Source organism: Lethenteron reissneri, chromosome 10 (assembly GCF_015708825.2).
Source record: "Lethenteron reissneri isolate LAM-NWPU_2019-01 chromosome 10, ASM1570882v1, whole genome shotgun sequence".
NCBI classification, from domain to species: Eukaryota; Metazoa; Chordata; class Hyperoartia; order Petromyzontiformes; family Petromyzontidae; genus Lethenteron; species Lethenteron reissneri.
The window spans coordinates 3,151,169-3,177,585 of record NC_083788.1 but is presented as its reverse complement, the minus strand read 5'-3'; the positions used below and the strand labels follow the sequence as shown (position 1 = coordinate 3,177,585).

Sequence of the window (26,417 nt, the reverse complement as noted above, 5' to 3'; positions counted from 1 at the left end):
TCCCTCCCTCCCTCCCTCCCTCAGCCCCCTTCCTCTCCCTCTCTCCCTCCCTCCCTCCCCGCCCTCCCTCTCCCTCCCTCTCCCCTGCCCCCCTCTCCCCTCCCCTCCCTTTCCTCTGCCCCCCTCTCCCTCCCCTCCCTCTCACAGGAAGTTCTCGAACCTCTCCCCCCTCCCTCCACCCCCCTCTCCCTCCCTCAGCCCCCTCCCTCTCCCCCGCTCTCCCTCCCTCCCTCCGCCCCCTCTCACAGGAAGCTGTCAAGGCTCGCTTTCGCCCTCTCCATCTCGTGCAGGAAGTTGTAGAACTGCGGCAGCGTCAGCTCTGCAATGCACACGGAGACGTGCACCCTGTCACTCACTCACCCTATCACTAACTCACCCAGACACTCACCCCGATGCTCACTCACCCCGACACTCACCCAGACACTCACTCACCCCGACACTCACTCACCCAGACACTCACTCACCCAGACACTCACTCACTCAGACACTCACTCACCCAGACACTCACTCACTCAGACACTCACTCACCCAGACACTCACTCACTCAGACACTCACTCACCCCGACACTCACTCACCCAGACACTCACTCACCCTATCACTCACTCACCCAGACACTCACTCACCCCGACACTCACTCACCCTATCACTCACTCACCCAGACACTCACTCACCCAGACACTCACTCACCCAGACACTCACTCACCCAGACACTCACTCACCCTATCACTCATTCACCCAGACACTCACTCGCCCTGTCACCCACTCGCCCAGACGCCCACTCGCCCCGACACTCACCCAGACACTCACCCCGACACTCACTCACCCCGACACTCACTCACCCAGACACTCACCCCGACACTCACTCACCCAGACACTCACTCACCGCGACACTCACCCACCCAGACACTCACCCAGACACTCACTCACCCCGACACTCACTCACCCAGACACTCACTCACCCAGACACTCACTCACCCAGACACTCACTCACCCCGACACTCACTCACTCAGACACTCACTCACCCAGACACTCACCCCGACACTCACTCACTCAGACACTCACTCACCCAGACACTCACTCACTCAGACACTCACTCACCCCGACACTCACTCACTCAGACACTCACTCACCCCGACACTCACCCACCCAGACATTCACTCGCCCCGTCACTCACTCGCCCCGACACTCACTCACCCCGACACTCACTTGCCCAGACACTCACTCGCCCCGACACTCACTCGCCCTGACACTCACTCACCCCGACACTCACTCACCCAGACACTCACTCACCCAGACACTCACTCACCCAAACACTCATTCGCCCAGACACTCACTCGCCCTGTCACCCACTCGCCCAGACGCCCACTCGCCCCGACACTCACCCAGACACTCACCCCGACACTCACTCACCCCGACACTCACTCACCCAGACACTCACCCCGACACTCACTCACCCAGACACTCACCCCGACACTCACTCACCCCGACACTCACTCACCCCGACACTCACCCCGACACTCACTCACCCCGACACTCACTCACTCACTCCGACACTCACTCACCCAGACACTCGCTCACCCAGACACTCTCTCACCCACTCACCCAGACACTCACTCATCCCGACACTCACTCACCCCGACACTCACTCGCCCAGACACTCACCCCGACACTCACTCACCCCGACACTCACTCACCCAGACACTCACTCACCCTGACACTCACCCCGACACTCACCCACCCAGACACTCACCCACCCAGACACTCACTCACCCAGACACTCACCCCGACACTCACTCACCCCGACACTCACTCACCCAGACACTCGCTCACCCAGACACTCGCTCACCCACTCACCCAGACACTCACTCATCCCGACACTCACTCACCCCGACACTCACTCGCCCAGACACTCACCCCGACACTCACTCACCCCGACACTCACTCACCCAGACACTCACTCACCCTGACACTCACCCTGACACTCACCCACCCAGACACTCACCCACCCAGACACTCACTCACCCAGACACTCACTCACCCTGGCACTCACCCACCCAGACACTCACTCACCCCGACATTCACACCGACACTCACCCAGACACTCACTCACCCAGACACTCACTCACCCAGACACTCACTCACCCAGACACTCACTCACCCTGGCACTCACCCACCCAAACACTCACCCACCCAGACACTCACCCACCCAGACACTCACTCACCCAGACACTCACCCACCCAGACACTCACTCACCCCGACACTCACTCACCCCCCACTCACCCAGACACTCACTCACCCCTCTCACTCCCGCGCTCGCTCACCCCCTCCCTCGCTCACCCCCACGCTCGCTCACCCCCACGCTCGCTCACCCCCACGCTCGCTCACCCAGGTAGACGTTCTGAAGCTGTGTTCCTTTCCTCAGCACGAGTTTCAGCTGCACAGACAGAGAGCGAGAGACAAACATCATCACACACCAACAACAACAACAACCACCGCCACCGCCACGCTTGTGCCAGACTAGGTGCACCGTGGCAGGCTGGGACCACGAGCAATGTGTGGAAGGCTCGCCGCAGGCAGGAGGGGGTCACGGGACCGACCCGGGGTGCCAGGGGTTGACCCACCGAGATGACTGGCGGACACACCAGCTGCGGCATTTATCGCCGCACGTACAAAGACAAAGATCCCCCGGGTAGCCTGTAACGGACTGTCGGGGCAAGTGCTGTCAGCGGGTAGCACCAACGAAGCGGGTGGGTGGCCAGCATGACGGCTGGCCGCCTTTGTCTCCCCGGTGCTGACATTTGCACTCACAACACCAGATGCTCATTTAGGTCCGAGTCGACCTATGGGAGGCCCAGGATGAGTTCAGATGATCGTCACCGATGGTGGTGACCGGGGGAGGGAATCCAACTTGGGTCGCCGGGTTTGTGGAGCAGAGTGCGCTCACCGCTGCGACACCGCTCACCCCGTGCCCGCACACAAAGACAAAGGTCCCCCGTGTAGCCTGTAACAGGCTGTCGGGGCAAGTGCTGTCAGCGAGCAGCACCAACGAAGGCCGGCGCGGCACACGAGGGGGTGGGTGGCCAGCACCACGCCCGGCCGCCTTTGTCTCCCCAGTGGCGATGTTTACTACACACCGCACCAGGTAACTCATTTGAGGCCCAGGGGACCGGTTAAGATAATCGTCACTGGGTGTTGGTGGCCGTGAGTGGGAATCGAACTCGGGTCGCTGGGTTCAGAGAGCGGCGTGCTGATCGCTACACCACCGCTCCCCACGCAGCAACAACCGCCATATGCCACTAAGTGGCGGTGACGTCACCACGGCGCTTGTGCCGGGCTACGTGCACTTGAAGGGCACGTGAAGCGTCAAACGCCCGCTCCCCACAAATACAGTCATACCTCGGTACACGACCGCTTTGGTATACGTCGAATTAGGTACACGTCGTGTTTTGACGAGAGAAAAAATGTCTTGGGATACGACGTCTTGCTTGGGATACGACGCGCTTGCTAGAACTTGTGTGGGTCGTGACGAGTCACCGCGTACCCGCGTAGACCCCCGTTCACGACTGAAACAAAGCGCCGCTCCTCAGCCTGCCTGTCGATCTCGTTCAGTGCACGACCCTTGCTAGAACTGTGAATTTTCACGTGTTTTTTGTCATTTTAACGTGAATTTTTTGCAAATTCATTCAAGATGGCAAGGTAAAGTGATGTTACATTTTGTTTAAATTTCAATTTATTTATGCATTTTAATCTATGTATGCATTTTAGTAATAAGTAGTGTCTAAATTAATTTATACAACCCCATATGCCATGTAAAATATCATTTCTTACACCCTAGAACGGACTTTCCCTTTATTTCTTATGGGAAAAATTCGTTTGGTATATGTCATTTTCGGTATAATTTCTACCTTCCGGAACGAATTAACGACGTATACCGAGGTGCCACTGTACGAGCACACACACGCACACACGCTATGGACACACACGCACACATGCACACACGCCACGACAGGCAGAGGGAAGTAAGCGATGCCCGGGGGAGGGGCTCACCTGCAGGAAGATGCTGCCCAGTGCGGTGACCTCACTGCTGCCCGTGGTCACTGTGTCCAGCGCAACGGCACAGAGAGGGGGGGGGGGGGGTGCGCAGGGCAGGGAGATGGAACGGCACGGCCGGAACGGTACCAGGGTGGTGGCCGCGCCATGGTGACACTCACCGCCTCGCAGCAGGGAAGGCCTGGGTTCGATTACCGACTCGGGCACTTACTGTGTAGAGTTTGTGTGTCCTACACCTATTCTGTAGAGTGAGTGGAGTTTGTGTGATCTCCCCCTGTTCTACAGAGTGAGTGGAGTTTGTGTGATCTCCCCCTGTTCTACAGAGTGAGTGGAGTTTGTGTGATCTCCCCCTATTCTACAGAGTGAGTGGAGTTTGTGTGATCTCCCCCTGTTCTACAGAGTGGAGTTTGTGTGATCTCCCCCTGTTCTACAGAGTGAGTGGAGTTTGTGTGATCTCCCCCTGTTCTACACAGTGGAGTTTGTGTTATCTCCCCCTGGTCTACAGAGTGAGTGGAGTTTGTGTGATCTCCCCCTGTTCTACAGAGTTAGTGAAGTTTGTATGATCTCCCCCTGTTCTACAGAGTGAGTGGAGTTTGTGTGATCTCCCCCTGTTCTACAGAGTGAGTGGATTTTGTGTGATCTCCCCCTGTTCTACACAGTGGAGTTTGTGTGATCTCCCCCTGTTCTACAGAGTTAGTGGAGTTTGTATGATCTCCCCCTGTTCTACAGAGTGAGTGGAGTTTGTGTGATCTCCCCCTGGTCTACAGAGTGGAGTTTGTGTGATCTCCCCCTGTTCTACAGAGTGAGTGGAGTTTGTGTTATCTCCCCCTGGTCGACAGAGTGGAGTTTGTGTGATCTCCCCCTGTTCTACAGAGTGAGTGGAGTTTGTGTGATCTCCCCCTGTTCTACCGAGTGAGTGGAGTTTGTGTGATCTCCCACTGGTCTACAGAGTGGAGTTTGTGTGATCTCCCCCTGTTCTACAGAGTGAGTGGAGTTTGTGTGATCTCCCACTGTTCTACAGAGTGAGTGGAGTTTGTGTGATCTCCCCCTGTTATACAGAGTGAGTGGATTTTGTGTGATCTCCCCCTGTTCTACAGAGTGGAGTTTGTGTTATCTCCCCCTGGTCTACAGAGTGAGTGGAGTTTGTGTGATCTCCCCCTGTTCTACAGAGTGAGTGGATTTTGTGTGATCTCCCCCTGTTCTACAGAGTGGAGTTTGTGTTATCTCCCCCTGGTCTACAGAGTGAGTGGAGTTTGTGTGATCTCCCACTGTTCTACAGAGTGAGTGGAGTTTGTGTGATCTCCCCCTGTTCTACAGAGTGGAGTTTGTGTGATCTCCCCCTGTTCTACAGAGTGAGTGGATTTTGTGTGATCTCCCACTGTTCTACAGAGTGAGTGGAGTTTGTGTGATCTCCCCCTGTTCTACAGAGTGGAGTTTGTGTGATCTCCCCCTGTTCTACAGAGTGAGTGGATTTTGTGTGATCTCCCACTGTTCTACAGAGTGAGTGGAGTTTGTGTGATCTCCCACTGTTCTACAGAGTGAGTGGAGTTTGTGTGATCTCCCCCTGGTCTACAGAGTGAGTGGAGTTTGTGTGATCTCCCCCTGTTCAGTGGCCGCCCTGGTCAATATGGCTGTGTGCGTATTAACCGTAATAATACCACGTGCCGGCTTTACGTACGTATGTATTTTGTATGTGTATCTATGTTGAACTTCTTTCGCGCAGTACGTCACCAACCATGCGAATTGGAGGTGCGGTGGAAGGATAACAATGTAAACTCAGTTTCAAAGAAATTAGTTTATCAGTCTAGATGATGATTTAAAAGCGCACAGCTCCACTGCCTTCCCAGTATGAGAAGAGCGTTCCAGACGGCCGCCACGCGATTACGATGACCGTCTTTGTTCAACGGCTCGCAGCCAAATCAACTTTCCTTCACACCGCTCGTAGCCCACCGCTCTCATCGGAGACGCCCGCTTCACTCGCAGCGGCGCTAGGAGCCCCGAGGAGTCGTGCGCAAGAGTTGGGCACACCGTGTTGCCGGCGGCACGACCCAAATTTGCAGAATTAGAAAAAAATTACTCTATTGGGATCAAAGAAAAAAGACAAAGATTCCCTCGTGTAGCCTTAACAGACTGTTGGGGCAAGTGCTGTTCGTGAGCGGTCGCACCTATGAAGGCCGGCGTGGCACACGAGGGGGTGGGTGGCCAGCACCACGCCCGGCCACCTTTGTCTCCCCAGTGGTGATGTTTTTTTACACACAGCACCAGGTGCTCATTTGAGGTTGAGTCGACCTAGGGGAGGTCCAGAGGACTGGTTCAGATAATCGTCACCGGTGTTGGTGGACATGAGCGGGAATCAAACTCGGGTCGCCGGGTTCGTAGCGCAGCGCGCTGACCGCTACACCACCACTCCCCACCTCCACACACCGCACACTCACTCAGAAACTCTCGCACACTCGCACACCACACTCTCGCTCACACACTCGCACAGCAGTCTCACACACACACCACACGCTCGCACACCACACTCTCGCACCACACAAATCTCACGTTTAATTAAAAAAAAACTACAAAAACGAAAAGAGGTAATCGATGTTGAACCCTGACCTCCGAACTTCCACTCCAGGTCGACGAGCTGGTTGATGGAGAGAGCGCGGCCCAGCGCCGCCCGCGCCAACAGCGGCCTCCTCTCCTCCCACTGCGAAGACAAAGATCCCCCGGGTAGCCTCTAACAAGGCGGTCGGGGCAAGTGCCGTTGGCGAGTAGCTGCATCTACACGAAGGCGCGTCGCGAGGGTGGTGGGTGGCCAGCACCGCCTTTGTCTCCCCAGTGGCGATGCTCACTGCACACCGCACCGGGTACTCACGTTGAGGCCTACTGGAGGCCGACGATTGCGAGCGGGAATCGCTCCCGGGTCGCCGAGTTCGTGCGTCGCGCTAACCGCTGCGTCGCCGCTCCCCCATAAAAAGACAAAGACCCCCCGTGTAGCCTTAACAGACTTTTGGGGCAAGTGCTGTTAGCGAGCACCTATAAAGGACGGCACAGCGCACAATGGGGGGTGGGGGTGGGCAGCATCAAGCCCAGCCGCCTTTGTCTCCCCAGTGGTGATGTGCACACACGACTCTGTTGAGTCAGATAATCGTCGCTGGTGTTGGCCGTCAGCGGGAATTGAACTCGGGTAGGCCGGAATTTGTAGCCAATCGCGCTAACCGCTGCGCCGCCGCTCCCCCCCCCGCACGCACACAAGTCGCGTAACGTCGTCAGAGTAGGAAACGTCGTCACATCGCGGCGAACGTCAGAGGTCGCAACCGGGTACCCGATACCCGTACCCTACCCGATACCCGGCTACCCGTACCCGGCCAGGTACGGGTACGGGTAGCCGTTTGCGACCCTGGTGCGGCCAGGTATGGGTAGGCCGTGAGTCACTGGTGAGTAACCGTTTGTCACTCATTTCGGGTAGGGTACGGGTACCGGTAGGGAACGGCTACCCGTACCCGGCCGGGTACGGGTACAGGTAGCCGTTTGCGACCCTGGTGCGGCCGGGTACGGGTACGGGTAAGGAATCAAAACCCGTTTGCGACCTCTGGCGAACGTCGCGATCACGTCACCGTTATCGGATCGAGAAACATCGCAAATCGCCGTCATGCATCGTCAACCATCGTCACACATCGAACAAAGAGGTTGCTTCTGCGGCCGTCTGGAACGCTCTTCCTCCCGATAATAGGAAGCCTCTATAGCTATGCACTTTTAAATCGTCGTCATCTAGATTGACTAATTTCTTTACAACTGCTTCTTGTGTTTAGTTTGCCGTCCTTCCCCCGGCACTTCCCAATTAGCACGGTTGGCTACGCACTGTTCGAAATAAGTTCAACATCCATAAATATGAGTGTGGGTCTCGGTGGGTCTCTGTGGGGTTCTGTGGGTCTCTGTAGTTCTACATTAGTCTCTGGATCTATGTGGGTCTCTATGTGGGTCTATGTGGGTCTCTATGTGGGTCTCTACGTGGGTCTCTACGTGGGTCTCTACGTGGGTCTCTACGTGGGTCTCTACGTGGGTCTCTACGTGGGTCTCTACGTGGGTCTCTACGTGAGTCTCTACGTGGGTCTCTACGTGGGTCTCTACGTGGGTCTCTACGTGGGTCTCTACGTGGGTCTACGTGGGTCCTCTACGTGGGTCTCTACGTGGGTCTCTACGTGGGTCTCTACGTGGGTCTCTACGTGGGTCTCTACGTGGGTCTCTACGTGGGTCTCTACGTGGGTCTCTACGTGGGTCTCTACGTGGGTCTCTACGTGGGTCTCTACGTGGGTCTCTACGTGGGTCTACGGGGTCTCTACGTGGGTCTCTACGTGGGTCTCTACGTGGGTCTCTACGTGGGTCTCTACGTGGGTCTCTACGTGGGTCTCTACGTGGGTCTCTACGTGGGTCTCTACGTGGGTCTCTACGTGGGTCTCTACGTGGGTCTCTACGTGGGTCTCTACGTGGGTCTCTACGTGGGTCTCTACGTGGGTCTCTACGTGGGTCTCTACGTGGGTCTCTACTGGTGGGTCTCTATGTGGGTCTCTATGTGGGTCTCTATGTGGGTCTCTATGTGGGTCTCTATGGGTCTCTTCCTTCCGATAATAGGAAGCCACTGGAGCCGTGCACTTTTAAATCATCATTTAGATTGACAAACTCATTTCTTTAGAACTGCTTTTGTGTTTAGTTTGTTGTCCTTCCCCGGCAACTCCCGATTAGCATGGTTGGCATGGTTGGCATGGTTGGCATGGTTGGCATGGTTGGCATGGTTGGCATGGTTGGCATGGTTGGCTACGTGCAGTGGAAAAGAAGTTCAACACACACGCACACGTAACCACCGCTATCACGTGGTAATTATCAGACCACGAAGCATCGTTATGCAGTGCCGCCGTCGTCATCGTCGTCGTCGTCATCAACATCTCTGCCCTGTCGGCTTCAGGGATGAGCCCCACTTGCTGCACCGCCAGACGAACCTGGGCGAGGAAGCAGCGAGACTTCTCCTTCGACAGACCTGCCAGGGCACAGATGCAAACACGCGCACGGGGGGTCAGCCGGTGATCCAGCACTCACAGAACCACTCCCGCCACTCCCCTCGCTCACTCGCCGGTGGTCAGTCACCTCCGCCTCGCTCTACTGCTACCACCACAGTGATGGACTACAGGCAACCGCGTGCAGCAGCGTTAGCCACCGATAGGAGAGCCCCGCCCGACGATTGCCCTCACCCAGACTCTGCAGCTCCTCCTGGATCTGATCCGCGTTCAAACTCCTCCTTAGAGACCCTGGGGGAATATCGGGGTCAATGGGCGGAGGGAGGGGGGGAGGGGGGGCGGAGGGAGGGGGGCAGAGGGTGGGAGGGGTACACGCATGGGCTTAGGTTGTCAACGGTCACTCACACAAGAGAGAGGTCGCTTGGGGCCGATCGGGGCAATGGAGACACCCCCAGAAATCTGAAGCTACCAAATCTCTAGGAAGCTCACCCGTGGTGGGGCGGGGGGAGTGGGGGGAGCTGGTAGCCCCGCCCTCTTCCCTCTGTTGGCCACGCCCATTTTGTAGAGCCCCACCCAATCAGCAACTAGCACAACCCATTTTTTCATGGCCCCACCCACTCAGCCGCAAGCCCCCTGCACTTGTACGTACATTGAACCTCTTTCGTACCGTGCGTAGCCAACCATGCTTTTGAACTCACATTTTTTTAATTAAAATTATTTTAAACAATTTTTTATTTTACTAGAAAAGACCCACTGGAGCTACGTAGATTTTTTTTTCAGAAGCGATATGGCCATCACAAATGACATCTCAACAAAGTGGCTTATCATCGTGTGGAAATTTATAGCAGCCAAATACTCTGAATGCGTGATTTTGATCCTAAATGTGGAGGGAAAAACCGGAGGACCCGGAGAAAAATCCACGCGACCACGGGGAGAGAGCGACACCGCAAAACTCCAAATGTACAGCAGCAGCAGGCGTCAGAGTCGGGATCGAACCCACGATCTCCTGTATACCAGGCGAGGGAGTTAACATCTCCTAGCCACCGTGATGATGATGAGAGAGAGACACGCAAACTCCAAATATACAGCAGCAGGCGTCAGAGTCGGGATCGAACCCACGACCTCCTGTAGACCAGGCGACGTAGTTAACATCTCCTAGCAACCGTGATGATGAGAGAGACACGCAATACAGCAGCAGGCGTCAGAGTCGGGATCGAACCCACGACCTCCTGTAGACCAGGCGACATAGTTAACATCTCCTAGCCACCGTGATGATGAGATAGAGAGAGAGACACGCAGACTCCAAATATACAGCAGCAGGCGTCAGAGTCGGGATCGAACCCACGACCTCCTGTAGACTAGGCGAGGGAGTTAACATCTCCTAGCCACCGTGATGATGATGAGAGACACGCAAACTCCAAATATACAGCAGCAGGCGTCAGAGTCGGGATCGAACCCACGATCTCCTGTATACCAGGCGAGGGAGTTAACATCTCCTGGCCACCGTGATGATGAGAGAGAGAGACACGCAATACAGCAGCAGGCGTCAGTCGGGATCGAACCCACGACCTCCTGTAGACCAGGCGAGGGAGATAACATCTCCTAGCCACCGTGATGATGAGAGAGAGAGACACGCAATACAGCAGCAGGCGTCAGAGTCGGGATCGAACCCACGACCTCCTGTAGACCAGGCGAGGTAGTTAACATCTCCTAGCCACCGTGATGATGAGAGAGAGAGACACGCAATACAGCAGCAGGCGTCAGAGTCGAGATCGAACCCACGACCTCCTGTAGACCAGGCGACGTAGTTAACATCTCCTAGCAACCGTGATGATGAGACACGCAATACAGCAGCAGGCGTCAGAGTCGGGATCGAACCCACGACCTCCTGTAGACCAGGCGAGGTAGTTAACATCTCCTAGCCACCGTGATGATGATGAGAGAGAGACACGCAGACTCCAAATATACAGCAGCAGGCGTCAGAGTCGGGATCGAACCCACGATCTCCTGTATACCAGGCGAGGGAGTTAACATCTCCTGGCCACCGTGATGATGAGAGAGAGAGACACGCAATACAGCAGCAGGCGTCAGTCGGGATCGAACCCACGACCTCCTGTAGACCAGGCGAGGGAGATAACATCTCCTAGCCACCGTGATGATGAGAGAGAGAGACACGCAATACAGCAGCAGGCGTCAGAGTCGGGATCGAACCCACGACCTCCTGTAGACCAGGCGAGGTAGTTAACATCTCCTAGCCACCGTGATGATGAGAGAGAGAGACACGCAATACAGCAGCAGGCGTCAGAGTCGAGATCGAACCCACGACCTCCTGTAGACCAGGCGACGTAGTTAACATCTCCTAGCAACCGTGATGATGAGACACGCAATACAGCAGCAGGCGTCAGAGTCGGGATCGAACCCACGACCTCCTGTAGACCAGGCGAGGTAGTTAACATCTCCTAGCCACCGTGATGATGATGAGAGAGAGACACGCAGACTCCAAATATACAGCAGCAGGCGTCAGAGTCGGGATCGAACCCACGATCTCCTGTATACCAGGCGAGGGAGTTAACATCTCCTGGCCACCGTGATGATGAGAGAGAGAGACACGCAATACAGCAGCAGGCGTCAGTCGGGATCGAACCCACGACCTCCTGTAGACCAGGCGAGGGAGATAACATCTCCTAGCCACCGTGATGATGAGAGAGAGAGACACGCAATACAGCAGCAGGCGTCAGAGTCGGGATCGAACCCACGACCTCCTGTAGACCAGGCGAGGTAGTTAACATCTCCTAGCCACCGTGATGATGAGAGAGAGAGACACGCAATACAGCAGCAGGCGTCAGAGTCGAGATCGAACCCACGACCTCCTGTAGACCAGGCGACGTAGTTAACATCTCCTAGCAACCGTGATGATGAGACACGCAATACAGCAGCAGGCGTCAGAGTCGGGATCGAACCCACGACCTCCTGTAGACCAGGCGAGGTAGTTAACATCTCCTAGCCACCGTGATGATGATGAGAGAGAGACACGCAGACTCCAAATATACAGCAGCAGGCGTCAGAGTCGGGATCGAACCCACGATCTCCTGTATACCAGGCGAGGGAGTTAACATCTCCTGGCCACCGTGATGATGAGAGAGAGAGACACGCAATACAGCAGCAGGCGTCAGTCGGGATCGAACCCACGACCTCCTGTAGACCAGGCGAGGGAGATAACATCTCCTAGCCACCGTGATGATGAGAGAGAGAGACACGCAATACAGCAGCAGGCGTCAGAGTCGGGATCGAACCCACGACCTCCTGTAGACCAGGCGAGGTAGTTAACATCTCCTAGCCACCGTGATGATGAGAGAGAGAGACACGCAATACAGCAGCAGGCGTCAGAGTCGAGATCGAACCCACGACCTCCTGTAGACCAGGCGACGTAGTTAACATCTCCTAGCAACCGTGATGATGAGACACGCAATACAGCAGCAGGCGTCAGAGTCGGGATCGAACCCACGACCTCCTGTAGACCAGGCGAGGTAGTTAACATCTCCTAGCCACCGTGATGATGATGAGAGAGAGACACGCAGACTCCAAATATACAGCAGCAGGCGTCAGAGTCGGGATCGAACCCACGATCTCCTGTATACCAGGCGAGGGAGTTAACATCTCCTGGCCACCGTGATGATGAGAGAGAGACACGCAATACAGCAGCAGGCGTCAGTCGGGATCGAACCCACGACCTCCTGTAGACCAGGCGAGGGAGATAACATCTCCTAGCCACCGTGATGATGAGAGAGAGAGACACGCAATACAGCAGCAGGCGTCAGAGTCGGGATCGAACCCACGACCTCCTGTAGACCAGGCGAGGTAGTTAACATCTCCTAGCCACCGTGATGATGAGAGAGAGAGACACGCAATACAGCAGCAGGCGTCAGAGTCGAGATCGAACCCACGACCTCCTGTAGACCAGGCGACGTAGTTAACATCTCCTAGCAACCGTGATGATGAGACACGCAATACAGCAGCAGGCGTCAGAGTCGGGATCGAACCCACGACCTCCTGTAGACCAGGCGAGGTAGTTAACATCTCCTAGCCACCGTGATGATGATGAGAGAGAGACACGCAGACTCCAAATATACAGCAGCAGGCGTCAGAGTCGGGATCGAACCCACGATCTCCTGTATACCAGGCGAGGGAGTTAACATCTCCTGGCCACCGTGATGATGAGAGAGAGAGACACGCAATACAGCAGCAGGCGTCAGTCGGGATCGAACCCACGACCTCCTGTAGACCAGGCGAGGGAGATAACATCTCCTAGCCACCGTGATGATGAGAGAGAGAGACACGCAATACAGCAGCAGGCGTCAGAGTCGGGATCGAACCCACGACCTCCTGTAGACCAGGCGAGGTAGTTAACATCTCCTAGCCACCGTGATGATGAGAGAGACAGACACGCAATACAGCAGCAGGCGTCAGAGTCGAGATCGAACCCACGACCTCCTGTAGACCAGGCGACGTAGTTAACATCTCCTAGCAACCGTGATGATGAGACACGCAATACAGCAGCAGGCGTCAGAGTCGGGATCGAACCCACGACCTCCTGTAGACCAGGCGAGGTAGTTAACATCTCCTAGCCACCGTGATGATGATGAGAGAGAGACACGCAGACTCCAAATATACAGCAGCAGGCGTCAGAGTCGGGATCGAACCCACGATCTCCTGTATACCAGGCGAGGGAGTTAACATCTCCTGGCCACCGTGATGATGAGAGAGAGAGACACGCAATACAGCAGCAGGCGTCAGTCGGGATCGAACCCACGACCTCCTGTAGACCAGGCGAGGGAGATAACATCTCCTAGCCACCGTGATGATGAGAGAGAGAGACACGCAATACAGCAGCAGGCGTCAGAGTCGGGATCGAACCCACGACCTCCTGTAGACCAGGCGAGGTAGTTAACATCTCCTAGCCACCGTGATGATGAGAGAGAGAGACACGCAATACAGCAGCAGGCGTCAGAGTCGAGATCGAACCCACGACCTCCTGTAGACCAGGCGACGTAGTTAACATCTCCTAGCAACCGTGATGATGAGACACGCAATACAGCAGCAGGCGTCAGAGTCGGGATCGAACCCACGACCTCCTGTAGACCAGGCGAGGTAGTTAACATCTCCTAGCCACCGTGATGATGATGAGAGAGAGACACGCAGACTCCAAATATACAGCAGCAGGCGTCAGAGTCGGGATCGAACCCACGATCTCCTGTATACCAGGCGAGGGAGTTAACATCTCCTGGCCACCGTGATGATGAGAGAGAGAGACACGCAATACAGCAGCAGGCGTCAGTCGGGATCGAACCCACGACCTCCTGTAGACCAGGCGAGGGAGATAACATCTCCTAGCCACCGTGATGATGAGAGAGAGAGACACGCAATACAGCAGCAGGCGTCAGAGTCGGGATCGAACCCACGACCTCCTGTAGACCAGGCGAGGTAGTTAACATCTCCTAGCCACCGTGATGATGAGAGAGAGAGACACGCAATACAGCAGCAGGCGTCAGAGTCGAGATCGAACCCACGACCTCCTGTAGACCAGGCGACGTAGTTAACATCTCCTAGCAACCGTGATGATGAGACACGCAATACAGCAGCAGGCGTCAGAGTCGGGATCGAACCCACGACCTCCTGTAGACCAGGCGAGGTAGTTAACATCTCCTAGCCACCGTGATGATGATGAGAGAGAGACACGCAGACTCCAAATATACAGCAGCAGGCGTCAGAGTCGGGATCGAACCCACGATCTCCTGTATACCAGGCGAGGGAGTTAACATCTCCTGGCCACCGTGATGATGAGAGAGAGACACGCAATACAGCAGCAGGCGTCAGTCGGGATCGAACCCACGACCTCCTGTAGACCAGGCGAGGGAGATAACATCTCCTAGCCACCGTGATGATGAGAGAGAGAGACACGCAATACAGCAGCAGGCGTCAGAGTCGGGATCGAACCCACGACCTCCTGTAGACCAGGCGAGGTAGTTAACATCTCCTAGCCACCGTGATGATGAGAGAGAGAGACACGCAATACAGCAGCAGGCGTCAGAGTCGAGATCGAACCCACGACCTCCTGTAGACCAGGCGACGTAGTTAACATCTCCTAGCAACCGTGATGATGAGACACGCAATACAGCAGCAGGCGTCAGAGTCGGGATCGAACCCACGACCTCCTGTAGACCAGGCGAGGTAGTTAACATCTCCTAGCCACCGTGATGATGATGAGAGAGAGACACGCAGACTCCAAATATACAGCAGCAGGCGTCAGAGTCGGGATCGAACCCACGATCTCCTGTATACCAGGCGAGGGAGTTAACATCTCCTGGCCACCGTGATGATGAGAGAGAGAGACACGCAATACAGCAGCAGGCGTCAGTCGGGATCGAACCCACGACCTCCTGTAGACCAGGCGAGGGAGATAACATCTCCTAGCCACCGTGATGATGAGAGAGAGAGACACGCAATACAGCAGCAGGCGTCAGAGTCGGGATCGAACCCACGACCTCCTGTAGACCAGGCGAGGTAGTTAACATCTCCTAGCCACCGTGATGATGAGAGAGAGAGACACGCAATACAGCAGCAGGCGTCAGAGTCGAGATCGAACCCACGACCTCCTGTAGACCAGGCGACGTAGTTAACATCTCCTAGCAACCGTGATGATGAGACACGCAATACAGCAGCAGGCGTCAGAGTCGGGATCGAACCCACGACCTCCTGTAGACCAGGCGAGGTAGTTAACATCTCCTAGCCACCGTGATGATGATGAGAGAGAGACACGCAGACTCCAAATATACAGCAGCAGGCGTCAGAGTCGGGATCGAACCCACGATCTCCTGTATACCAGGCGAGGGAGTTAACATCTCCTGGCCACCGTGATGATGAGAGAGAGAGACACGCAATACAGCAGCAGGCGTCAGTCGGGATCGAACCCACGACCTCCTGTAGACCAGGCGAGGGAGATAACATCTCCTAGCCACCGTGATGATGAGAGAGAGAGACACGCAATACAGCAGCAGGCGTCAGAGTCGGGATCGAACCCACGACCTCCTGTAGACCAGGCGAGGTAGTTAACATCTCCTAGCCACCGTGATGATGAGAGAGAGAGACACGCAATACAGCAGCAGGCGTCAGAGTCGAGATCGAACCCACGACCTCCTGTAGACCAGGCGACGTAGTTAACATCTCCTAGCAACCGTGATGATGAGACACGCAATACAGCAGCAGGCGTCAGAGTCGGGATCGAACCCACGACCTCCTGTAGACCAGGCGAGGTAGTTAACATCTCCTAGCCACCGTGATGATGATGAGAGAGAGACACGCAGACTCCAAATATACAGCAGCAGGCGTCAGAGTCGGGATCGAACCCACGATCTCCTGTATACCAGGCGAGGGAGTTAACATCTCCTGGCCACCGTGATGATGAGAGAGAGAGACACGCAATACAGCAGCAGGCGTCAGTCGGGATCGAACCCACGACCTCCTGTAGACCAGGCGAGGGAGATAACATCTCCTAGCCACCGTGATGATGAGAGAGAGAGACACGCAATACAGCAGCAGGCGTCAGAGTCGGGATCGAACCCACGACCTCCTGTAGACCAGGCGAGGTAGTTAACATCTCCTAGCCACCGTGATGATGAGAGAGAGAGACACGCAATACAGCAGCAGGCGTCAGAGTCGAGATCGAACCCACGACCTCCTGTAGACCAGGCGACGTAGTTAACATCTCCTAGCAACCGTGATGATGAGACACGCAATACAGCAGCAGGCGTCAGAGTCGGGATCGAACCCACGACCTCCTGTAGACCAGGCGAGGTAGTTAACATCTCCTAGCCACCGTGATGATGATGAGAGAGAGACACGCAGACTCCAAATATACAGCAGCAGGCGTCAGAGTCGGGATCGAACCCACGATCTCCTGTATACCAGGCGAGGGAGTTAACATCTCCTGGCCACCGTGATGATGAGAGAGAGAGACACGCAATACAGCAGCAGGCGTCAGTCGGGATCGAACCCACGACCTCCTGTAGACCAGGCGAGGGAGATAACATCTCCTAGCCACCGTGATGATGAGAGAGAGAGACACGCAATACAGCAGCAGGCGTCAGAGTCGGGATCGAACCCACGACCTCCTGTAGACCAGGCGAGGTAGTTAACATCTCCTAGCCACCGTGATGATGAGAGAGAGAGACACGCAATACAGCAGCAGGCGTCAGAGTCGAGATCGAACCCACGACCTCCTGTAGACCAGGCGACGTAGTTAACATCTCCTAGCAACCGTGATGATGAGACACGCAATACAGCAGCAGGCGTCAGAGTCGGGATCGAACCCACGACCTCCTGTAGACCAGGCGAGGTAGTTAACATCTCCTAGCCACCGTGATGATGATGAGAGAGAGACACGCAGACTCCAAATATACAGCAGCAGGCGTCAGAGTCGGGATCGAACCCACGATCTCCTGTATACCAGGCGAGGGAGTTAACATCTCCTGGCCACCGTGATGATGAGAGAGAGAGACACGCAATACAGCAGCAGGCGTCAGTCGGGATCGAACCCACGACCTCCTGTAGACCAGGCGAGGGAGATAACATCTCCTAGCCACCGTGATGATGAGAGAGAGAGACACGCAATACAGCAGCAGGCGTCAGAGTCGGGATCGAACCCACGACCTCCTGTAGACCAGGCGAGGTAGTTAACATCTCCTAGCCACCGTGATGATGAGAGAGAGAGACACGCAATACAGCAGCAGGCGTCAGAGTCGAGATCGAACCCACGACCTCCTGTAGACCAGGCGACGTAGTTAACATCTCCTAGCAACCGTGATGATGAGACACGCAATACAGCAGCAGGCGTCAGAGTCGGGATCGAACCCACGACCTCCTGTAGACCAGGCGAGGTAGTTAACATCTCCTAGCCACCGTGATGATGATGAGAGAGAGACACGCAGACTCCAAATATACAGCAGCAGGCGTCAGAGTCGGGATCGAACCCACGATCTCCTGTATACCAGGCGAGGGAGTTAACATCTCCTGGCCACCGTGATGATGAGAGAGAGAGACACGCAATACAGCAGCAGGCGTCAGTCGGGATCGAACCCACGACCTCCTGTAGACCAGGCGAGGGAGATAACATCTCCTAGCCACCGTGATGATGAGAGAGAGAGACACGCAATACAGCAGCAGGCGTCAGAGTCGGGATCGAACCCACGACCTCCTGTAGACCAGGCGAGGTAGTTAACATCTCCTAGCCACCGTGATGATGAGAGAGAGAGACACGCAATACAGCAGCAGGCGTCAGAGTCGAGATCGAACCCACGACCTCCTGTAGACCAGGCGACGTAGTTAACATCTCCTAGCAACCGTGATGATGAGACACGCAATACAGCAGCAGGCGTCAGAGTCGGGATCGAACCCACGACCTCCTGTAGACCAGGCGAGGTAGTTAACATCTCCTAGCCACCGTGATGATGATGAGAGAGAGACACGCAGACTCCAAATATACAGCAGCAGGCGTCAGAGTCGGGATCGAACCCACGATCTCCTGTATACCAGGCGAGGGAGTTAACATCTCCTGGCCACCGTGATGATGAGAGAGAGAGACACGCAATACAGCAGCAGGCGTCAGTCGGGATCGAACCCACGACCTCCTGTAGACCAGGCGAGGGAGATAACATCTCCTAGCCACCGTGATGATGAGAGAGAGAGACACGCAATACAGCAGCAGGCGTCAGAGTCGGGATCGAACCCACGACCTCCTGTAGACCAGGCGAGGTAGTTAACATCTCCTAGCCACCGTGATGATGAGAGAGAGAGACACGCAATACAGCAGCAGGCGTCAGAGTCGAGATCGAACCCACGACCTCCTGTAGACCAGGCGACGTAGTTAACATCTCCTAGCAACCGTGATGATGAGACACGCAATACAGCAGCAGGCGTCAGAGTCGGGATCGAACCCACGACCTCCTGTAGACCAGGCGAGGTAGTTAACATCTCCTAGCCACCGTGATGATGATGAGAGAGAGACACGCAGACTCCAAATATACAGCAGCAGGCGTCAGAGTCGGGATCGAACCCACGATCTCCTGTATACCAGGCGAGGGAGTTAACATCTCCTGGCCACCGTGATGATGAGAGAGAGAGACACGCAATACAGCAGCAGGCGTCAGTCGGGATCGAACCCACGACCTCCTGTAGACCAGGCGAGGGAGATAACATCTCCTAGCCACCGTGATGATGAGAGAGAGAGACACGCAATACAGCAGCAGGCGTCAGAGTCGGGATCGAACCCACGACCTCCTGTAGACCAGGCGAGGTAGTTAACATCTCCTAGCCACCGTGATGATGAGAGAGAGAGACACGCAATACAGCAGCAGGCGTCAGAGTCGAGATCGAACCCACGACCTCCTGTAGACCAGGCGACGTAGTTAACATCTCCTAGCAACCGTGATGATGAGACACGCAATACAGCAGCAGGCGTCAGAGTCGGGATCGAACCCACGACCTCCTGTAGACCAGGCGAGGTAGTCAACATCTCCTGGCCACCGTGGCGCCCAGCCTCCGGCGTGTCGCGTTACCTGCCTGTCTTGCCGCCCAGTAGCAAACCAGCCAGTGTGCCGGCACCAACAATAAGACATCGTCAGTGTGTGTGAGGGCTGCCACACCATTTGAAACCATTGGGAGTTTGACAGCAGCACGACGATGATGATGGGTGGGCGTTTTCACACGAGTGTCTGGTCGGTGGGGAGGGGCACACATCAGTGGGCCACACTGAAAGGCCACCAGGGGCCTGCCACTGGCCTCAGCTCTGTGGTCGTCGATACATTGAGGCGAGGAATGATGTTTATTATATGCGCGGGAGGAAGCCGGAGCGCCCAGAGAAACATCCACGTGTACGAGGGGGGGGGGGCGGCAACGCTGTATCCCGCAAACGGCCCCCACCCCCACACGCCCCCCCCCTCCCCCGCCCCCTTTGTGTCCCCCGCCACTGCTCCCCCACCCTGAGCGACGAGCACGAGTTGTCCGAGCAGCACCTTGGGCTCCGGCAGGCCCAACGCAAGTCCCTCCAAGCGCCCAAACAACTTCTGCGCCTGCAGACACCACACACGCACCACACGCACACACACGCACACCACGCGCACCACACACACGCACCACACGCACACGCACACCACACACGCACACCACGCGCACCACACACACGCACCACACGCACACGCACACCACACACGCACACCAACATGCACCACACACACGCACACACACGCACACGCACACACATGCACACGCACACACACCACGCGCACCACACACGCACCACACGCGCACCACACACACGCACCACACACACGCACACACACGCACACGCACACACATGCACACGCACACACACGCACACCACGCGCACCACACACGCACCACACGCGCACCACACACGCACCACACGCGCACCACACACACGCACCACACACACGCACACACACACACACGCACACACATGCACACGCACACACACGCACCACACGCGCACCACACACGCACCACACGCGCACCACACACACGCACACACACGCACACGCACACCACGCGCACCACACACACGCACCACACACACGCACACACACGCACACCACGCGAACCACACGCACGCCACACACGCACACCAACATGCACCACACACACGCACCACACACACGCACCACACGCACCACACACGCACCACACACACGCACCACACACACGCACCACACACACGCACACACACGCACACACGCACCACACACGCACCACACACGCACCACACACGCACCACACGCACCACACACGCACCACACACACGCACACACGCACCACACACGCACCACACACGCACCACACACGCACCAAACACGCACACCAACATGCACCACACACATGCAACGCACACTTACAATTACACACTCAACATGCACACACACGCGCGCGCGTACACACGTGTGCGCACACACAAAGACAAAGGTCCCCCCATGTAGCCCACGCAGGCTGCTGGGGCAAGTCCTCTTAGCAAAGGGTACCCCCGACGAAGGGCGGTGGACGCGGTGGCGCCTGTGAAGGGGGGGGTTGGCACAGACAATGCCCCGCACAGCCCGCCCGCCCGCCCGCCTTTGTCTCCCCCCAGCGGCGATGCCTTTGCACAATGCGCTAGTCGTTGTCAGGGTGACGACCTTAGGGAGGAGGCCCAGCATTGGTCCAAAGACACGTGCCGACACACAAAACTAGAGCCACGTGCAACCGTAACTTTAAAGATCTGCTCGATTGAGGCTTCCCCGTCCCATGCGAGTTTTTGTTTGGGACGGGGCTATCACGTTTGGGGTGGAAGGCTGTCGATGCTGGCAAGGAGGTCACGGGACAGGACAAGGTGCCACCGGCTAACCGAGATGACTGAAGATGCATCACCTGTGCTCCCAACTTTTCCTACCCTTAACAATAAACACGTTACCTTCGGAGTGGGCAGGTAGGAACTTGGTTGGACAGCGCATTCGTGCACGACAGACAAATATGCACGACAGACAGACAAATCATCCCTGGTGGGCAGTGTGGAACCTGTTGCTCCTACCTGTATACAAGATCACGTGACTTAAGGGAGCCAGGCAGACAGCCAGGTAGCCAACCCCCTTCACTATCGCCCCCTCCCCCTTGCTTAGGCCCCTCCCCTGACCTCCCCCTCCCTTAGGCCCCTCCCCTGACCCACCCCCCTCAGGCCCCTCTCCTGACCCCCCCTTCCCTTAGGCCCCTCCCCTGACCCCCCCCCCTCCCTCAGGCCCCTCTCCTGACCCCCCCTCCCTCAGGCCCCTCCCCTGACCCCCGCCTCCCTTAGGCCCCTCCCCTCTCCGTACCCGGCAGTAGGTCTCCACCAATCAAAGAGCTGTTTATATTATATATTTTATTATGCTCGACAGTCAGACAAAAACTCCCTGGTGGGCAGTGTGGAACATTCTTCCTACCTGTATAAGAACCACTGCCATTCGCGACTAAGACAAACTAAAAAATGTTTTTTTATCAGGTAAGGCCCACTGAGCTATGTAGCTCTTTTTCAGAAGCGGCCTGGCTACCACAATGATAGCCCAACGAAGTGGCTTATCATGTGGAAATTGATAGCAGCCAAATACTCGAAACGTGCGTTTCTAAAATGTGGAGGGGAAAAACCGGTGGGCGCGGGGAAAAAATCCACGTGACCACGAGAGTGAACATCTCGCCACCGTGGCGCCCAACTAAGTGGCGGTGACGTCCCCACCACGGTGCCTGTGCCAGGCCAGGTGCACTCTGGGGCCACGTCAAACGTCGAAGGCTCGCCGCTGACAGGAGGTCACGGGACAGACCCAGATGCCGTGGGTTGACTGAATGAGACGACTGGTAATTGCACCTCCTGTGCCCCCTGCTGTTCCAACTCGCTGAGTTTTAGCCGCTCGGCTGTTGCTGGAAGATGACCGCCTCCGACAACAGTGGAGGGTGATTTTCCCACCCACAAAAGACAAAGATCCCCCGTATAGCCTGAACAGACTGGTGGGGCAAGTGCTGTTAGCGAGCAGGTATGAAGGCCGGCATGGCACACGAGGGGGTGGGTGGCCAGCCCGGCTGCCTTTGTCTCCCCAGTGGCGATGTTTACACACTGTCCCACCCTCACACACACAGACACGCGTTTACAACAACAGCAGCTGGTTGAGGGGCTCGTGTAACCTGGTCAGGGTGAGTGAGTAACTCCAGAGCCAGGGCCGAGACGTCCGAGAATTGCTGCAACAAAATTAACAACAAGCATTACAGTTGATTCTCTGTACTAATTTGCAAGAGTGAGTGAATGGGTGGGTGAGTGGGTGGGTGAGTGGGTGGGTGAGTGGGTGGTTGGGAGAGTGGTTGAGGGAGTGGGTGGTCGAGTGGGTGGGCGAGTGGTTGAGTGAGTGGGTGAGTGGGTGGGTGAGTGAGTGAGTGGGTGAATGGGTGGGTGGGTAAGTGAGTGGGCGAGTGGTTGAGTGAGTGGGTGAGTGGGTGAATGGGTGGGTGAGTGGGCGAGTGGGCGAGTGGGTGAGTGGGTGAATGGGTGGGTGGGTGGGTGAGTGGGTGAATGGGTGGGTGGGTGGGTGAGTGGGCGAGTGGGCGAGTGGGCGGGTGGGCGGGTGGGCGAGTGGGCGGGTGGGCGAGTGGGCGAGTGGGCGAGTGGGTGAGTGAGTGGGTGGGTGAGTGGGTGGGTGGGTGAGTGGGTGGGTGAGTGGGTGAATGGGTGGGTGAGTGGGCGAGTGGTTGAGTGAGTGGGCGAGTGGGTGGGTGGGTGTGTGAGTGGGCGAGTGGGCGAGTGGGTGAGTGGGCGAGTGGGCGAGTGGGCGAGTGGGTGAGTGAATGAGCGGGTGAGTGAGTGAATGAGTGGGCGAGTGGTTGAGTGAGTGGCTGAGTCAGTAGCATCGGCCACAGCTTACAGGACCAACAGCAATGGCAACTGTTGTTCGCCAATTCAGCTCCCACAACAACAACAGCAGCAGCAGCAACAAACCACATCAGCTGTCACACCACAGCTGCTATATCAGCAATTTACCACTAGGCGGTGGAAGTAGCGATCTCGCCACGTAACGGCAGCAATTTGAGAACACGTGAAGTGTGGGTATTATACCTACACTTCACACACGTGCTGCCCTTCTGCCCCCTCCCCTTCCATCTCCTCCCCTGCCCTTCCTTCCATCTCCTCCCCTGCCCTTCCCTCTCCTCCCCTCCTCCGCTACCCTTTCCTCCCTCTCCTCCCCTGCTCTTCCCTCTCCTCCCCTGCCCTTCCCTCTCTTCCCCTGCCCTTCCCTCTCATCCCCTGCCCTTCCCTCTCCTCCCCTGCCCTTCCCTCTCCTCCCCTGCCCTTCCCTCTCCTCCCCTGCCCTTCCCTCTCCTCCCCTGCCCTTCCCTCTCCTCCCCTCCTCCGCTACCCTTTCCTCCCTCTCCTCCCCTGCTCTTCCCTCTCCTCCCCTGCCCTTCCCTCTCCTCCCCTGCCCTTCCCTCTCCTCCCCTGCCCTTCCCTCTCCTCCCCTGCCCTTCCCTCTCCTCCCCTGTCCTTCCCTCTCCTCCCCTGCCCTTCCCTCTCCTCCCCTGCCCTTCTCACCACCCCCCCGCCCCAGAGTTCCTTGACAGTGAATTCCCTTTCCCCCCACGCCCGTGCCAACTATTCCCTATCCCCCTGCCCTTCCCTCTCCGCTCCTAGACCCGCGCTGCCCCCCCCCCCCCCAACACGCCCCCACGTTCACCTGCACCGTGAGCCCCTCCGCCATGGACTTGGCCGCGTCCGCCACGCTCGACGCTTCGGGCCCGGGGCCTCCTGCGGGGCCCAGGCGCCGCGGGGCCGGGACGGGCCGGCTCGCCTCGCTCATAGCGAGCACGTGGGGGGGGGGGGATGGGGGTCTTAGGGATAGGGGGAGCAGGGGGAGACGCAGGGAGACTCAGTGAGAAACACAGGGAGACACAGAGAGACACAGGGAGACACAGAGAGACACAGGGAGACACAGAGAGACAGAGTTAGAGACACAGGGAGAGACACAGGGAGACAGAGTGAGAGACAGAGTGAGACAGAGTTAGAGACAGAGGGAGAGACACAGGGAGACACAGGGAGAGGCACAGGGAGACAGAGTGAGAGACACAGGGAGAGACACAGGGAGACAGAGTGAGACTCAGGGAGACAGAGTGAGAGACACAGGGAGAAACACAGGGAGACGCAGTGAGAGACACAGGGAGACAGAGTGAGACACAGGGAGACAGAGTGAGAGACACAGGGAGACAGAGTTAGAGACAGAGGGAGAGACACAGGGAGACGCAGTGAGAGACAGAGTGAGAGACACAGGGAGACAGACAGACACAGGGAGACAGAGTGAGAGACACAGGGAGACAGACAGACACAGGGAGACAGAGTGAGAGACACAGGGAGACAGACAGACACAGGGAGACGCAGTGAGAGACACAGGGAGACAGAGTGAGAGACACAGGGAGAGACACAGAGAGACACAGTGAGACACAGAGAGACAGAGTTAGAGACACAGGGAGAGACACAGGGAGACGCAGTGAGAGACACAGGGAGACAGAGTGAGACTCAGGGAGACGGAGTTAGAGACGCAGGGAGACAGAGTTAGAGACAGAGGGAGACAGAGTGAGACACAGGGAGACAGAGTGAGAGACACAGGGAGACAGAGTTAGAGACAGAGGGAGACAGACAGACACAGGGAGACAGAGTGAGACTCGCTGAAACAGAGGAAGCGTGCACACTGACAGCTGACTCGTCACGTGGCCCTCCGAGTCACGTGGGCTGCAAGGAATCGATTCACGCCAACTTGGGCGATTCAAGTTGACTCGCCTGGGTTGCTGGAATCGATTGAGAATCGATTATTTCGTCGATTGTGACGATTTCCAACACAAGACGGAACCCCAGAAAGACAGACTTTTTTATCTTCTATTTAAATACAAATAATTAAGACAGTAATGTGTATGTCTCAAAACCAGCTGGGCTACTTCCCGACATGGACACAAACAACAGGGAGAGAAAAATCTGAAAATCCAAAATTTTATGATTTTAAGGCCCCCAAATCTCGATTTTAAAATGCCCCACAAACACGTTTGTGCCTGGTGTATGTCACTGTTTATCTGTATCTCTCTCTCTGTAGGTCTCTCTGTATGTAGCTCTGTCTGTCTCCATGTATGTTTCTCCTTCTGTCTCCATCTCTGTGTTTTTCCTGTCTAAATAAAAAATCTTGCTGTGGTTTTCCCACCTGATGATGATTGCTTGTGTTGTAATCGAAACGTCGTGATTTTATTGATTTTATTTTCTACCTACGTGACTTTACCGAAAGAACCAAAGAGTATGGATTCCTGCAGTCACGAAAGCTTCAAATCTAGATTCACGTAGTCGTCATCCAGCCATTCTCTGGTAGGTATTCCTCTTCCATCCGGTTCCTTCCATTTTAAATCCTTTATATTAAGTTCACTTGCTTGCTTGCTTGCGCGCTTACGACCGTGCAAATCTTTCGGTCGTTTTTTAACCCACTTCCCGTGATCCAATCGAGCTGACATTTTCCACACAGACTCGTTGTGCGTGACAATTAATGTTCGTGAAATTTTTTTTCCAAATTTCACACTATTTATTTAATTACCAATTGCTTAATGGTGCAATGCAATCATCTGACCCATAGGTGGCAGCCATCTCAAGCCAGAGGACGAGAGTACTCTAGCCGCCACGCATATAAAGGATTTATAGTGAAAAACTTGTTTTTACGGGTTATACTTGTTACACGCTTTTATTACACGCTTTTATTTATCTCACTTCATCTGTTGTATCCT

The 26,417-nt window shown here is 56.0% G+C and overlaps 1 protein-coding gene across 1 annotated transcript; it reads right to left on the bottom strand.

Annotated features, from left to right (window-relative positions):
- Positions 1-211: 211 nt before the first annotated feature.
- Positions 212-25,374, bottom strand: LOC133340828 (COMM domain-containing protein 7-like). The gene is made up of 9 exons (XM_061549252.1): positions 24,341-25,374; positions 22,803-22,856; positions 20,086-20,176; positions 9,288-9,344; positions 9,039-9,076; positions 6,658-6,748; positions 4,051-4,100; positions 2,389-2,437; positions 212-319 (listed from the first exon to the last, which is right to left on the bottom strand). Exons 1-9 carry the CDS (start codon positions 24,461-24,463, stop codon positions 243-245), a joined length of 630 nt encoding a protein of 209 aa, XP_061405236.1. The 5' UTR covers positions 24,464-25,374; the 3' UTR covers positions 212-242.
- Positions 25,375-26,417: the final 1,043 nt, after the last annotated feature.